Raw genomic sequence first — 17514 nt, forward strand, 5'->3', positions numbered from 1 at the left:
CAGCTGTGTGCTATACGGAGGCACATGAGTCCCGCGTATCTGAGGACAGACATTCATATCTATGGACAGCTGTACACCGGGCACCTGAGTGTCTGACATAAAAGCCAGCTTTTTACATTGTGCGCAGCGTGCCGCCAATACGTCTGTGAGGTCAGCATTTTCTTTTACAGCTTTTTGTTTTAAATAAGGTGACAATATACGAAACACATTTTCCTCATATATATTTTAATTTGTCTTTACTTTTGCAAACACGGTATAGCAACACTCTGCTTCCCTTCAAAGACAAAAGAAAGGTTAAAAACTCCATTTCCTCTCTCATGTTTGTACTGTCTCTTTCATTATCAATAAAGTTTTCCTGAAACGCATCCCATTTTCAAAATGGCGGAGGAAGAAGCATGAGCCCCTATTCTTTCTATGTGGCACGTCGCACGTCAAAGATGGCGTCCATTGACGCTAGCGGGCGCCAGCCTTTCAAAATGGCGGCTGCGAATTCTCGCGAGATGGGCGGGCACCGGTAAAAGAAAAATGGTAAATTCCCGGCAGCCCCCTCGCCGACGTTGGATTCTAAGGTTGCGCGCTGAGGTCGGGGGATGTTCGAGCAGCACGTCACGCAGGCCGGATGGAAGATGGCGGCTCCGGGGGAATATTTCAGTGTCGGCTCCCAGGTCTCATGCCGGACCTGCCAGGAAACGCGGCTCCAGGAGAGGTGGTGGCCTTCGACTACCAGAGCAAGATGCTGGCGCTCAGTATCCTTCCATGGAGAGCGGGGAAGGGTGAGGGGGGCGGCTGGAGGCGAGGCCTCGGGGTGATGGCTGGGCACGGGGGGGAAAGGTGTGCCGGGGGCCTGGCTGGGCGGCTCTGTGTACGGAGCGGGGGGAGCGGGACTCATCCGGGGGATCTATGGGGAGGGGGGCAGCGTGGTGACCGGACAGAGGAGATCATAGATGGAGGTGATCGGGTGTTACACTCAGCATTCCATGTCCGTGCTTCCAATATGGAGATCATAGCAGACCCGCCCCCCCCATGCTACCATGATCTTGGCATGTCTATATATTCCAATATGGAGATCATAGCATGCCCACCCCCCTCCCCTATACCATGATCATGGCATGACCGTGGCATTCCAATATGGAGATCATGGCATGCCCACCACCCCCCTCCCCTATACATCCCCCTATTTATCCCTATACCATGATCATGGCATGTCTGTGCATTCCTATATGGAGATCATAGCAGACCCACCCCCCCATGCTACCATGATCATGGCATGTCTATATATTCCAATATGGGGATCATAGGATGTTCACCCCCTCTATACCACAGATCATGGCATGTCTGCCTTCCAATATGGAGATCATAGCAGCCCCCCCTCCCCTATACACTGATCATATCATGTCCACACATTCCAATATGGGGGGGTTGTAGCATGCCCACCCCCTCTCTATACACCCCCCCTCATACATCGATCATGGCATGTCTGTTGCATTCCAATATGGAGGTCATTAGCAGACCCCCCCTCCCCTATACATCATCCCTATACACAGATCATATCCACACATTCCAATATGGGGGGTCGTAGCATGCCCACCCCTCTCTATACACCCCCCATACATCCTATACATTGATCATGGCATGTCTGTACATTTCAATATGGGGGTGGTTATAGCAGACCCTTGCACCCCTATAGACAGATAATGGCATGTCCACACATTCCAATATGGAGATCATAGCATGCCCACCCCCTCTCTATATACACCCCTGTACATTGATCATGCATTCTGTACATTCCAACATGGAGATCATAGCAGACCCCCCTTCACCTATACATCCCTATACACTGATCATGGCACATCTGTACATTCCAATATGGAGATAATGGCAGACCCATACATCCCCCCCTACAGACAGACCGTGGCATGTCCACACATCCCAATATGGAGATCATGCAGAACCAAACAACCCCCCTCCCCCTCATAGCATGCCCCCCCCCCCATACATTGATCATGGCATGTCCGTACATTCCAATATGGAGATCATAGCATGTCCCCCCCCCCCATACACCCCTATACATTGATCATGTCATGTCCACACATTCCAATGTGGGGAGGGGGGGGGGGTCATAGTAGACCCTTATCCCCCCCCTATAGACAGATCATAGCATGCCCACACCCTCTATACATCCTATACTTTGAACCCTGATCATGACATGTCCATACATTCCTATACACAGATCATGGCATGTCTGTATGTTTCCATTATGGGGATCATAGCACGCCCACCCCCATCCCTATACACAGATTATGGTATGTCTGTACATTCCAAAATGGAGATCATAGCAGACCCAAACACCCCCCCCCCTCCCAAATACATCCCCATGTATGTCTACATTCCAATATGGAGATCACAGCACGCCCACCCCCCTCCCTATACACGGATCATGGCATGTCCATACGTTCCAATATGGGGATCATAACTGCCATACTTCCCCCCCCCCTCTATACATCCATGTACACAGATCACAAAATTTACCCCAATGCATCCCTATGTGGAGGTCATAGCAGATGCCTACACCCCTATACAGGGATCATAGCATACACCTTTATACAGAGATCATAGCAATGCCCCCCTATACTGGGATTGTAACAGGCAATGCACCCTATGCAGGGATAGTAATGGACACATGCATCCTTGTATATAGATCGTAGCAGACACATGCACCACTATATGGGAATCATAGCATGCACCCCTTTACAGCGATCAGACCCATAAGTCACACGGGTCAACATGCCAGGTGTATTGACCCGTGTGACAATGGTTTTGCGGGTAAATTGTTGAACACGTGGCTTGTGTTGGTGGGCTGCTGGTGCCTGATCTGAGGTTATCTTGGTTCTGCTGGTGGGGTGATGGTTTGACCTGAGCTGTGATGACTTTTTGGTGATCTGGACGTGGCTTCTCGTAGGGAGACGACACCTTACCCAGAGCGCTTATTGCTGTGCTGGTGGTGGGGGTGATGGTGCCTCACCTGGAACTAGTGCTTTTTTTGAGTTGGATGATGATAGCCTTTAGTGACTTATACTACTACTACTTTTTGAAATCGGTGCAGCGCCCCAGATGTGGCGTCGCACCGATTAGGACAATGCCATTGCTGGCAAATGACACCAGTGTGGACCAGGGCTTAGGATGATTGTATATCCATATTCTAGATCAGTGATGGCAAACCTTGGCACCCCAGATGTTTTGGAAATACATTTCCCATGATGCTCGTGCACTCTGCAGTGTAGTTGAGCATCATGGGAAATGTAGTTCCAAAACATCTGGGGTGCCAAGGTTCGCCATCACTGCCCTAGATCATTGATATGTATGAAACTGTTACACTTGAACATGCAGACTTGTATCTTGTAAGATTTTCTCAGCGTTCTCGAGAGGTGCACTTGGATACTCCCAAGAGATTTGTTGGTATGGGGGGTGGGTAGGCCAGACTGACGCATTTCTACATCAAATATTGGGCAATATTATTGTAATGATAAAATAGTGCGGCGCAAAACCCTTAAACGAAAATGATAGAATGATGAATCTTCAAAAAATAGGGGAGATAATGATAAAAGAACAGTCCAGAGCTCCACTGAGGAAGTTTTAATTGAACGTAACGCGTACGGGGAGGAGCTGCATATAACGTCACCTGCTGCTGTCCTACAGAAGAGATACTGACTGATGTCGGCTTATACATGCTGTCATTTTAACTTCTACATGTGAGTAGTTTGTGTTAAAGTTATAAATACATTTTATTGTTAAGCGGTGAGCACTTGGATCTTTTCTTTTTATTCATGTCCTGGTTGACACATAAGGGAACGTGAGTTTATGGTCGGTGATAACCTGTTTGATATCTGCTTGCATGACCACCTGTTTGCTCAGGGGGTCCATGAAGTAAGGTGAGTGATTAGTTGGACCCGAGGTGGAGGGACTTCTTCAGCACTGGTGAAAGACTCTGCGGCACTTGTTGTTCACCGTCTCTCTGGACTGTTCTTTTATCATTTTATCTCCCTAATTTTTGAAGATTCATCATTCTGTCATTTTCATTGAAGGGTTTGCGCTGCACTTATGTTCTATTTTATCATTGCCATTGAATTGCGTGAACATTCTTTAGTGTTCAGCTTGCATATGTGGTGTTGGTCTTTATTTTTTTTTTGTGCTGATTGCACCTTCTGTTTTTATAATGATTATTGTAAGTTGTGGATGTCTTCCAATTCTGTCAGCCTTTGAAGTGGTCAGGCTGATATCCGAGCACCAAGGACGGGTCAAGGCCAGGTGTAGAGGGTCGCGTCCATGACAACACCTGCCAGCACTATCCTGCCTGCAGCCCTTTATCTCTTTTGTTGGCAAATCCTGGGGCAGAAGTCCCGCTGAGCTGGAAATGCTTAGAGAGCAGAAATAGACGGGGGCTGGGCAAGAACTGCAGGAGCCAGATAACCAGTGCATTGAAATTGAATGTTGTCTCCTTTGAGCCAATTGTATTTTTAGTGGACATTCAATGGCTGGCTTCTTATGACCATTTTGTTCTGGCTGGTTGATGCAATTGGGAACTGCAATTCATATAATGCCTTGTAGATCTCATTGAGCTGACATTACACTGTAGAGTGCTGTAGTAATACTTTCATTCTTCCTGTCAGATTGTATCCACTTGCCTGTACAGGTACATTATAGGTAAACTGATACACTGACAGTGTGTAGGAGATCTGCGTGGTACCAGTGATCTACCGATTCTGGGTGCAATGATTTACAGGCTCAAATAACAACCGTGCACTTTGTAGGGAAGAGAAGTGAACTTATCCTTAAAGGGGTTGTGAAGGTAAATTCTTTTTTTTTTTCTTTTTCTCTTTCTTTCTTTTTCTCTTTCTTTCTTTTTCTCTTTCTTTCTTTTTCTCTTCTTTCTTTTTCTCTTTCTTTCTTTTTCTCTTTCTTTTTCCTCTCTTTTTCTTTCTCTTCTTCTCTTTCTTTTTCCTCTCTTTCTCTCTCTCTTCTTCTTTTTCTTTTTTCCTCTCTTTCTTTTTCTTTTTTCCTCTCTTTCTTTTTCTTTTCCTCTCTTTTTCTCTTTCTCTTTTTCTCTTTCTTTTTCTCTTTTTCTCTTTCTTTTTCTCTTTTTCTCTTTTTCTCTCTTCTTCCTTTTTCTCTTTTTCTCTCTTCTTCCTTTTTCTCTTTTTCTCTCTTCTTCCTTTTTCTCTTTTTCTCTCCTCTTCCTTTTTCTCTTTTTCTCTCTTCTCTTCCTTCCATTTTTGCTTTTAAATGTCCTTATTTCTTCGGAGAAATTCTCACTTCCTGTTCTTCTGTCTGTAACTCCACACAGTAATGCAAGGCTTTCTCCCTGGTGTGGGGTGTCGTGCTAGCCCCCTCCCTTGGCTACAGGAGAGTCAGGACACTCTCTATGTTGCAGATAGAGAAAGGAGCTGTGTGTTAGTGGGCATCCTGACTGTCCTGTAGTCCAAGGGAGGGAGCGAGCACAACACTCCACACCAGGGACAAAGCCTTGCATTGCTGTGTGGAGTTAGACAGAAGAACAGGAAGTGAGGATTTCTCAGAAGAAATAAGGACATTTAAAGGCAAAATGGAAGGATGAGGTAAGTGAAGGAGGACTGCACTAAGGTAAAGGAAGATATTTAGTTTTTTTTTTTTTTACCTTTACCCTTTAAAGCGGGGGTGTTCACCCTAAAAAAAAAATTATCTACCATCCCATGCAGCATACTAGCGTTGGCTATAGTATGTTTTTTTTTATTTTTGGCCGCTGTATTTACCGTTTAATCGTCCAGTTTCGGACTCCGGCAGGGAAATAGGCGTTCCTATGAAGAGGGGAACATGATTGACGTCCGGCTATGGCGCGTCACGCGTTCCGAAAATAGCCGAAATAGGACTCGGATATATACGGCGCCTGCGCCGTATATTTTCGGAACGCGTGACGCGCCATAGCCGGACGTCAATCATGTTCCCCTCTTCATAGGAACGCCTATTTCCCTGCCGGAGTCTGAAACTAAACTGATGGATTAAACGGTAAATACAGCGGCAAAAAAAAACATACTATAGCCGACGCTAGTATGCTGTATGGGATGGTTCATATATCTTGAGCTGGGCTGATAGGTTTTGAGGTCTGTATGGATCTGATCACTCTTGATCTGAACATTTAATACAGAAGTGATCAGAAGCCAAAGCATTGTGTACAGGTCAGGCAAGGGCAGGATAATCCTTTCATACTGATATCTCAGCAGTCGTATTTCTAGTAAAGTACATGGTGGAAAGGCCTTTGGCTGGGTTTGGCGGTGCTGAATGTGATGACACCATGAAATGTCCTTTACTTGACTGATAGTGGAGATAGACCAACTACAGCAGTCATGTGCTTGAAGATGGTCTTCCTGATACTGCCCTCCCCTGCTTTGTAAACTGCATTCAGCATGTGGGATGAAGACTGTGTATCTGGGGGGAGTTGGTTTACAAACACGATCACTTTGCAAAACAACCCATTCAGTTCAAAATAGAAATAAAAGGCCAAATTTTTGTGTATAGATAAAGGACAAAAAAGTATTTAATTTTTTTTTAAGTGATTGCAGGTTGGACTTGACATACTGGTCTTTTTTCAACCTCACCAACTATGTAACTTTCTCTCTGTCATCCTCGTAGCGTCGTTTTCACACTATCGGCCCGTTCGGATCCACCTGTCTTTTTTTTTTTTTTGCCCCCCCCCCCCCCAAGTGGATCTGAGCATTCCACCTATTGACTTCTATGGGCGGACGGCTGTCAGCATAGATGTGTCCCCTGACACACGCCTGCCATCCAATCCGACAAGATCTGCTCAAAGCAGACGCATAGCGGTACGTTCGCCATCCAGCGATCAGATGAAAATGGACAGGTTGTCCGTTTCTATCAGATCTCCCCATATGAAGAAGATAAAGTCCCAAAAACTCCCCCTTCTATCAGATCTCCCTCATAAAGAACAGTGGTGCTCTGACAGGTCCCATCCCTACAGTGAGCGGAGACGGGCCTGTCATCCGCCTGCTCATCAGGGATCAACGGAGCGATCTCCACACTGAGTCCGTCTACCAGTGGCTCCGCCCTGTGAAAAGGAGCCTCAAGCTGGGGGGGGGGGGGGGGGGGGGGGGGGGGGAAGCAGCAGCACACTGATCTTAGTGAAAGGTGGTGGGGGGTGTCAACAGAAGTCCATCTCCTCCATTAAATTAGAGCAGGCTGAGTTCCCAGCACAGCTAGAGAACTCCTCAGGAGCGGGCTTCAGATGCCCACACTTATATCTGCTTCCGGGACTCCAAGCAGCTGGCTACCCAGCATGCACGTCCCGATCTCGCACATGTGCAGTAAGGATGAAGTGCAGCACACTGTTTACAGGTTGCCATAACAATGGTGGTAGTTCCAGCCCCATTGCTAAAGCAACCAGTCAATCAAGACAGAGCCTGAAGTCAAGTGGGGTTCAAAGAGTCCTGGGATAGATGACGCAGACATCCCAGGAGTCTTTGTAAATTTCCATTGACTTATCGCAATGCCACTGTCGCAATAAAAATCGCAGATTGCCCCCATTACTAGTTAAAAATATGCAATAAAACTATCCCCTATTTTGTAGACACTTTTTTTTTTGCTAAATTGTAGTTTGGAGTTCTGATGGTTTGCTCCTGGCATGGAGGTTTGCCAGAGCACGGTGTCTGTAGCAGGAGGTTGGATTTCTGTTTTCGCTAATTGTAGTACTATGATGTGAGGAGTAATGGTTTATGTTGGGTTATTCTATGTAGTCCTTTCCATGGAAGTACATCTAGTGTGACCGGATACTGAGTCACTTCCATTCAATTCTGAGGTTTATTTTGCTTTTGTTTCCTGATGGTTCATATTCTCTGCCAAAACCTTTTTATATTCTATGCTGTCCAATATTGTAAAAATGTACAATTTTATATTGACACTTTGCCCGTTTTTAGAAGTCGTTTAAGTAGAAAAGTTTCTGATTTTCTGGCCTCACTTGAAGGACTATCCTCCTCGGTCATCTGGTAGATGCTGGTCTTCCTTGTACACCATTTTTGTCTGATGTATGTTTTTATATTGCGAACATGTTGGAAGATATTGCGTTTCTTTTGAAGTGAACAGTAATTGTGAATGTAGGATTGCATCTTGTGTATGCAATTATTTCCTTGACCTCCTGATATACAGAGTGTCCCTCAACTAGTGGGAAACCCAACCATGCCGACATCCTCCTGCTTAACCTGCAGTATGTATCAGATGTAGAAGTGCTGAACGATCGCACGCAGACTCCTCCCCCTCTAGCGTCCCTCAACATTGGCAAGGTAGGTGGCTGTTCATGTTGTATCTGTTGTGGTATAGACCTGCACGATTCTGGCTAAAATGAGAATCCTAATTCTTGCGGTGTAACATCTTTTACATGAAAACAAAAAATTGAGCTAACTTTACTTTTTTTTTTCATTGAAGTATATATTTTTCCCAAAAAATTCCTTTTCTTGCGGCTTCACTGCCCGATTCCCTACTGCGCATGCGCAAGGATCGCGGCGCGCCATCACTGGTCTCCGCTCACTCCTGGGAACAGTGTTTCCCAGAAGACAGCGGGGGGGGGGGGGGGAGATGTGAAGGGGCTGTCAGAACCTGGAAGTGGTGCAAATACCTGTCATAGGTATCTGCCCCCCCCTACCCCCTGAAAGGGGCCAAATGTGACACCGGAGGGGGAAGGGTTCCAAAAAAATGGAGGTTCACTTTTTGTGTGGTGAACCTCGGAGGCTTTAAGTGGTTAAACTTCTTGTATTTACACACAAGTTTCTTCCAAGAAGGAAGCGTTGGTTACAATGTTTCATGTTAAAAACTTGGTAGAAGGATTTTCTTGACACACAGAAGTTTATCCCTTTGATCTAAGAATGAAACATTAGTTACAATGTTTCCTGTTTAAAAACTTGGCAGACTGCCCGGATATTTTCTTTTGACAGCTAAGTCTCTCCACTTGTAAGTAGGGGTGCAACGGATCGTCACCGATCCGTGATCCGAACGGGCCACCCCGTTCGGATCGGCACACCCCACGATCCGCGGAGCGCTCCGGAGCCTAGGCCTAGCTCCAGAGCGGCGGCCAGTCTGCTGCCAGAGCCCAGCGTGACACGCCTCCCCGGGGAGGCGTGTCACGCTGTGCACTGGGCTCTGGCAAGCCGACATGGAGAGGGAATATTAGCAGAGAAGCACTGGTGTGAGGGGGGGGGGAAAGAGCAACATTTCAGGGGTGGATTAAAGATGAAGCAGGTGAGGCTGTTTGGGGACTTGTTAAAAGTACAATCTTGATGTTTTTTACATAAAATTATATATATATAGTATATAATTTTATCTGTAAAAACATCAAGATTGTACTTTTAACAAGTCCCAAACAGCCTCGCCTGCTTCCTCTTTAATCCACCCCTGAAATGTGTGTGTGTGTGTGTGTGTATACACACATACACAGTTTTTTTTTTTGGACCAATGAAAACACACCTTTTTTTTTTTTCCGCTGATCCGAAAATGATCCGATCCGTGACTCCTGATCCGAGGATCGATTCCGATCCGTGAGTTTTTTGATCCGTTGCAACCCCTACTTGTAAGGGTCCTTCACACATGCGGACTATCCGTTTTTTCATACGTCCGTTTACGGACTGCAATGCTTTCCAATGGGATAGCGTACATTAGCGGATGAGCATCCGCTAATGTCCGTTAACATCCGTCTCCGTTAAGCTCCGTTTTTTTGAACGGAAGAAACCCCTATTTTTCTTCCGTCAAAAAAACGGAATGGACGAAAAACTGATGTTAGCGGACGATCCGTTTAACATCCGATCCGTTTTTCATCAAAATATGTAATAAAAATAAAGTTCTAACAAAAAAAGAAAACGGATGAAAAAACGCATCAACTGATGATAAAAAAAACCGATCTAAACGGTCCGCACGTGTGAAAGGGACCCTTAGGCTTCATTTCCATGGACGTTTTTGGATGTTTTTACAGCCACTTTTCTGAGCTTTTTTTGCAGCTTAAAAACGGCTCTCCATGTTAGTCTATGGCCTCATGCCCACCATGACGTTTTTGAGCTATAGATGGCTGAGCCGTTTTTAAGCTGCAAAAAAACCAGGACCAGTGCGTTCTGAAGCTCTACAGTAGAGCTGTAAAAACGCCAGATGTTAAACATTTAACGCTCAAAAACGCAGCGTTTTTGAGCTAAAAAAAAAAAACATGGACAGGCGTTTTTAAGCTGTAAAAAAGGCTAAAAAAAAGTGGCTGTAAAAACGTCCATGGAAATGAAGCCTTATATGAAAGAATCGGCACACTTTGCATTGGAGATCGTCAAGGGGGTTTGAATCGAGATCACAATTTTAACGATTGTGCAGCTCTATTGTGGTATGAGAGCACCCACTTTCGCCACATTTTCTAAGCAAAGGGGCGAACTTGCTGTCCTACAGACTTTAGGGTGTTCGGACTGGCGCCAGTCAAGAGTAGGAAATGCCCTGGCATCAGTGCCCCCCATTTGCTTTAACGGGAGGTATAGTGCCCTATCTTCAATGAGAAGAATACCGTACAGAGGGCCGTGGTCCTTCTCTGCAGCATGGCTGACGGGCTTACTAAAGAGAAACGGACGGTTGGACTCGTATACTGCTTTCATGTGCCTGGAATGTATTTGTGATTGGCAGAGGAATACACATGGCACAGTGTTCAGGAAGCGCACTCCCAGTGACCCTGTGATGGGCTCTTTAAATTCTTATTAGGGGATTACTAAACACAAATTAATTGAGTTCACACTTTGATGTAAAGTGAGCCTGTTGCTGTTCAGCAGGTGTTGGACTCAAAGCCACCTTGAGGAGGAATACTTTTGGTGCGTTGGATATTTGCTCTCATGCAGACGTACAGTGGCTGCTACTGTCTGCATGTGTTGAATGGTGTCCCCCACTGTGTGGTTCCTAAACCGACCCCCCCCCCCCTCCCCTACTTGGTGTGATTTGGTGGTCCACAGGGTGAACTATGGTATAGGACACCCCATTCAACACACACCCAGAAGTATCGGTGGAGGCAGCATGTGTAGTTTATAATTACATGAACATCTACTGTAGCACTGCCCACTGGAAAGGATTGTATTCCTCCAATTTATTTACAGGGTGTGCTTTAAAAGATGAGTGCACCTTAACACTATATCTCTACATCTACATACATCCACAATCTAGCACAAACCTGTCTAGCCCTGTAAAGAAGAAATGTCTATACATACCTCTTTTGAAGCCAGTCTGGTCTCCAGCGGCGGAAGCTCTGCAGAGGACACAGCTGACAACGGCTGGGAAATTAATGGGAAGTGACATCACCCATAGTCTTACTATGGGGCTTGCGTTGTCGGCTGCCTCTTGCACTCGTCTTCACAGCAAAGCTGCAGCTCAGCGTGGGGTCGGATCGGCTTCAAGAGGTATGTATACTGATGTCTTTACAGGGTTGGATAGGCTAGTGTTGGATCATGGCTGTCTGTAGAGATTTAGGCCCGGATTTACAAATCGCTTACGCCGGCGTATCTCGAGATACGCCGCGTAAGTGTAACTATGCGCCGTCGTATCTGTGCGCCGTGCCCACAGAACTCGATACGCCTGAAAATAGGCTTCCTACCACCAACGTAACTTTCCTACAGCGGCGTATCATAGGCGCATATTTACGCTGGGCGCATTTGCCGCTCCCAATGTTTTTCTATGCACATATGCAAATGAGGTAGATGCGCCGATTCACAAACGTAGTTGCGCCCGGCGCATAATATACGCAGTTTGCGCAAGTCTTGCGTCCGGCGTAAAGTTAAACCCCATATATGAGGCGCAAGTCATGCTAAGGTATGGACCAGGGAACACAGCCGTCGTATTTTACGTCGTTTAGGTAGTACGTGAATAGGGCTGGGCGTAGGTTACGTTCACGTCGTAGGCAGTGATCCGTTGTATCTTAGGGAGTAATTCCGACGTGATTCTGAGCATGCGCACATGGATACGTCCACGGGACGCCGTTCGTTTTAAGTACTTGTATGACGCTTGGCTCATCATTTGCATGGGGTCACACCTCATTAGCATGGCTCACGCCCACTTCCGCTTGCGCCGAGGAAACCCAGCGTATCTTTAACAGCGAGTGCTTTGTGAATCCAGTGCTTGCCTCTGTGCGCAGCGTAAAATATGTGCTACGTTTGCATTAAGATGTGCCGATGTCTGTGATTCCGGGCCTTGGTGTTTAGGTGGACTTATGCTTTAAGCACTTTGGGCCAGATTCTCTAAAACGGCGTAGGCGTAGTGTAAGTCATTTACACCAGTGGTCATCAACCCTGCCCTACAGGGCCCACTAACAGGCCAGGTTTTATGTATTACCATGGGGAGATGCAGTCTAGATAGAATACTGCAATCACTGAGCAGCAAATGATATCACCTGTGATGTATTTCAGTTATCTTGCAAACCTGGCCTGTTAGTGGGCCCTGTAGGGCAGGGTTGATGACCACTGATTTACACTACGCCACCGAAACTTACTGGAGCAAGTGCCGTATTCGTGAAGCACTTGCTCCGTAATTTGCGGCAGCATAGTGTAAATGGCCTGGTGTATGGCCACGTAATTCAAAGGGGGCGGCTTGTATTCAAATCAAGCGCCCCCCGCGACGATCGAACTGTGCATGCGCCAGGCTGAAAAATGGCCCAGTGCGCATTCTCCAGCTCACGACGGAAAACGTCAATGACGCCGACGTGAGCGTTATTGACGTAAAGTCGTATTCACAGACGAGTTAATTAACCGACGGAAAAAGACGACGCGGACCCGACGCCATACTTAACATGGCATACGGCGTACTGACGTAAGGTTACCCCTCATATAGCAGGGGTAACCTTACGCTTACGGAAACGACGTACGCAGCGCAAATTTGTTCGGGAATTGGCGTATCAGGCTCATTTGCATAGTCAAATGAGACCTGAATGTAAACGCCACCTAGCGGTCAGCGTGGTATTGCATTTAGGATCCGACAGTGTAAGTGACTTACACCAGTCGGATCCTAGCCTAATTCCGGCGTATCTTGTTTTGTGAATACAAAACAATGATACGCCGGCGGGAATTTCGAATTACGCCGGTGTATCAGTAGATACACCGGCGTAACTCTTTTGAGAATCTGGCCCTTGACTTTGTTTGCTAGATGGTATTACCGGCTTACTGACTGGTTTCACTTGCCTGGAATTCTGCTCGATTCTACCTGTCCACTTCCTGGATTTACAGATGGAGGCACACCTGCAGCTTTATTTGGCCCTCTTGTGACTCACCCCCCTCCCAGGCAAACTCTTAAGAGCTGTGCATGATGTTGTAAACCTAGGCTAATGACCAGGCGAGGAAGTGGGCTGTATGGTATTTACTGACCGTTAAAACAAGGGCATAAGATTTAATTGGAGGAGAAAATGACCGAAGGTCTGCTTTAAGACCTTAACCAAAATCAATTGACTACAAATCTTATCATAGAATTAATACAAATGTTGTTAGACTTTTTTGTCCGTTTTGTAGAACTGCAGTTTAGTTCCATATGAGCTTTCAGGGCAGCAGATGGTTGGTATCCACAATAAAGTGCAGGGTTATGGGCAGCCTACCAAGGCTACTAGTCTAGAAGTGTGGAAGGGTCAGGGTAAGCAAGAACACTGCAGAACCATTTGTCGGATCCACAGGAGAACACGAAGAAGCGAGATGTAATTGGCGCAAAGATCCTTGCCATGACTGGGTTTGATGTAGTTCAGACATGGTGGTGAGGTGTAGAGGGCAACATGTGGGGGAAATGGTGACTTCTAAATTTGTGGCATGTCATAAATTCAGTACTAGGGGTTATCTAATGTCATATTTTGCAATGCTAGATTACTGATTGCCTTCTATAAATTGTTCCCCTCGTTGCAGTTGGCAAGCAGAGCTCGATCGGAGAAGGAAGAGAAAATGAGCCAGGCTTATGCCATCAGTGCTGGAGTTTCTGTAGATGGACAGCAGTTATTCCAGACCATTCATAAGACGTGAGTACCACCAATAATTTTTTACTAGTTTTTGGGCTTTAGTGAGCCAGAAAAGCCTATATGGCTTGATAACCCATGAAGAAAAGGAGTTTAGTTAGATGATCCATGATCTCTTTTCTTGGGATCTATAGGTTGCTGCCCTGCCTCCATGGTAGTTTGGCAGTTGCAGTATTCAACCTTCTGCAGGAAAGTGCCAGGTCTTCCCGTCCGATCCTCTTATAGGGCTGCTGCAGACACACATAGAGGTGTTCTTGTTATACGTGTGGGTACCACTTAACCCCTTGCTCTCTGGCAGTACTGCCCCTTAAAGTGTCAGGCCGCGTACACACGATCAGTGAAAACCGATGAAAACGGACTGAAGGTCCGTTTCATCGGTCCAAACCGATCGCGTGTGGCATCGGTCAGTTATGCTTCGGTCGAAAAAAATAGAACTTGCTTTAACATTTGACCGATGGACGTCTAACCGATGGGTCAAAACCGATCGTTGGTATGCAAAAGCATCGGTCAACAAGCCGCGCATGCTCAGAATCAAGTCGACGCATGCTTGGAAGCATTGAACTTCGTTTTTTTTCAGCACGTCGTGTGGTTTACGTCGCAGCGTTCTGACACGATCGGTTTTTTAACCTATGGTGTGTAGGCACATCAGACCATCAGTCAGCTTAATCGGTCCTTCAGTCCGTTCGTTCTCATCGGATGGACTGATCGTGTGTACAGGGCTTCAGAATTTATACATCCTGTAGACCAGGGATATGCAATTAGACCTCCAGCTGTTGCAGCACTACAAGTCTCATGAGGCATAGCAAGACTGACAGCCACAAGCATGACATATAGAGACAGAGGCATGATGGGACTTGTAGTTAATTACAATCCACAGCAGGGATATGCATGTGGACTTGTAGTTGTGGTTGATCAATCCTCTGGTATTGTGAATGCTAGCCAAGAATCGGTAAAAACGGCCTTAAGCATAGAACCCATTAAGGGGAGATGGGAACAACTGATCCTCAATGTTTTAAATGCCAAAAAAAGTTCAGCCCAAAGTAAGTGTTTTTTTTTTTTTATTTGAGAGAAATACTTCATGGTCAAAAATGTGGACACAAACCTTTATAGCTTAGAAGCAATAAACATACATTTTTTTTGCCCCATACCCAAGGTAGCAAAATACCTTGAATAGCCTTTCCGTTTGCTACTAGTATTCAAGCTGTACATTGATTGTATTGGTATTTACTAATATGAGCCCAATGGCTTTGTCTGCTTTCTCTACAGGATAAAGGACTGTAAATGGCAAGAAAAAAATATAATAGTTATGGAGGAGGTAGTTATATCTCCCCCATACCAGGTGGAAAATTGCAAAGGAAAAGAGGGTAGCGCTCTAAGTCATGTTCGCAAAATAGTAAGTACACGTTTCATACCTAATCTCTTTGGGTTGGCTTTGCTGAATTCTACATGGTGTATTAGTGCTAGGGTGGCTGGCATTCAGTTGGTTAAGACCAGGCCTCCTGAAAGGTTGGAGGTACAGTCACAGTGCTAAAATCTAACGGCTAAGGCTAGCGGTCTCAACAAAAATGTCACGCCGAGTATCCCTGACATCCAACCACCCTGCTGGCGTTGCAGGAGAAAAGTAAAGCCAGTGTTTTGGGGGGGGGGGGGGAATGGGGTTGAAATATTAATCTGCTGTAATGGAATACCTCTTGCACAACCTTAAACAGGGGTCGACAAATCCCGGTCGCCATCGCGACTAGAAATAGGGTCCTGGCGACTTGGCTTGGAAGGGGGGGGGGGGGGGGGGGCAAAAAAAAAAATTTTTTTTTTTTTTTGTGAGCTGGCACCATCTGGTGGTGAGCCGTTGGTATTACAAGATATTACCACCAGATGTGTAAGCTGGCGCCATCTGGTGGTGGCTGTTGGTATTACAAGTTAAGCATTACAAGTTAAACAGCAATTCTAATGTCATTTTTCACTATTTTCACTGCCATCTTCTTCCCTCTAACTAGAACCCCCAAACATTATATATATATTTTTTATCCTAACACCCTAGAGAATAAAATGGCGATCGTTGCAATACTTTCTGTCATGCCGTATTTGCGCAGCGGTCTTGCAAGCGCACTTTTTTGGGAAAAAATTGCACTTTTTTTAATTAAAAAATAAGACAACAGTAAAATTATCCCCATTTTTTTTTTATATTATGAAAGATAATGTTACGTCGAGTAAATTGATACCCAACATGTCACGCTTCAAAATGACGTCTGCTCGTGGAATGGCGTCAAACTTTTACCCTTTAAAATCTCCATAGGCGACGTTTAAAAAAACTCTACAGGTTGCATGTTTTGAGTTAGAGGAGGTCTAGGGCTAGAATTATTGCACTCGCTCTACCAATCGCGGCGATACCTCACATGTGTGGTTTGAACACCGTTTACATATGCGGTCGCGGGGCGCGTTTTCTGGCTCCTAACTTTTTTAGCTGGCTCCTAGATTCCAAGCAAATTTGTCAACCCCTGACCTTAAATATGCTTATGTGTTCATCTGCTATACAACTTGACCTGGTTTTCTTTTTCTAGGTTGACAAACACTTTAGAGATATGGAAACTCAGAAAGGTGGGCCACGAAACCCAATCCAGCTGTCACAGAAAGAGACCAGTACGTCCTCCTGAGCCCTCAACTTCATCAGCCTCGCTGCCCCTGAGCTGCCCTGCTCTTCACCCTGCTGTGTTCGGGGGTCCCTGAGAAGAGCCGAAGACGGAAAGGGGTTGATGACATAGGGATGGGGCAAGCAGGGGGCTGGCTTGGGGTGGGAATGGGTAGCTTTTATTTTTCGGACTAGTCTCTCTCAACCCTTTCTTGCATCAGCCATCATGTGTAAATGGTTATGTATGGAAGGGGTTGAGGGGATCCTGAGCGATAGAAGATCCCTTGGGCGCCAATGATTTTTTTCTTTCCTTTTTTTTTTTTTTTTTTTTTGCCTGACTGGCTCCAATTCCAGATTTTTCCTGGCATTGCATTTCTTCCTCCAACAGATTTTTTTTCTCCCCCTTTCCTTGTCTTTTTTTTATTTGTGTAAAAGTTTTGTTTCTCTTCTCTCTCCTGTTGTTGGAGGAAATTGCCAACCCTTTCTCAGGCAGTGGGACAGGGTGGTGCGTGGCATGTCACCCTCTGACTGGGAATAGGTTATAAAATTGCCTGTAAAAAGGAACAAAAACAAACTTGAAAAAACAAACAAAAAAACAAACAAAAATAAACTAAAAAAAAAAAAACACAAAAAAATAAAACCGAAAAACAAAAGTAAACGTTTCTGTAAGGTTTTTATTTTGAGTACCTGTGATGCCATAAACTTCAATTTTTTTTCTATTGACTTGTATGAAAGTGTATGCGAAAGTTACTGATGCAACTTGGGAAATGAACCGCAAGTCGGATGAACCTGTGAAGAAATTCAAATGATCCAAAGCATTTCAAACTGACCTTGCTAGCTGAGTGCCTGTGAAAGCTGCATT

The 17514-nt window shown here is 45.6% G+C and overlaps 1 protein-coding gene across 1 annotated transcript; it reads left to right on the plus strand.

Moving 5' to 3' along the window:
• Positions 1–538: 538 nt before the first annotated feature.
• Positions 539–17275, plus strand: LSM12 (LSM12 homolog). Its single transcript, XM_040329841.1, is given in 6 exon segments — positions 539–696; positions 699–746; positions 8191–8324; positions 13920–14029; positions 15293–15419; positions 16585–17275. Coding segments are annotated over 6 exon segments (618 nt in total). The 5' UTR covers positions 539–590; the 3' UTR covers positions 16678–17275.
• Positions 17276–17514: the final 239 nt, after the last annotated feature.

The sequence above is a fragment of the Rana temporaria genome, chromosome 12 (genome assembly GCF_905171775.1).
Source record: "Rana temporaria chromosome 12, aRanTem1.1, whole genome shotgun sequence".
NCBI classification, from domain to species: Eukaryota; Metazoa; Chordata; class Amphibia; order Anura; family Ranidae; genus Rana; species Rana temporaria.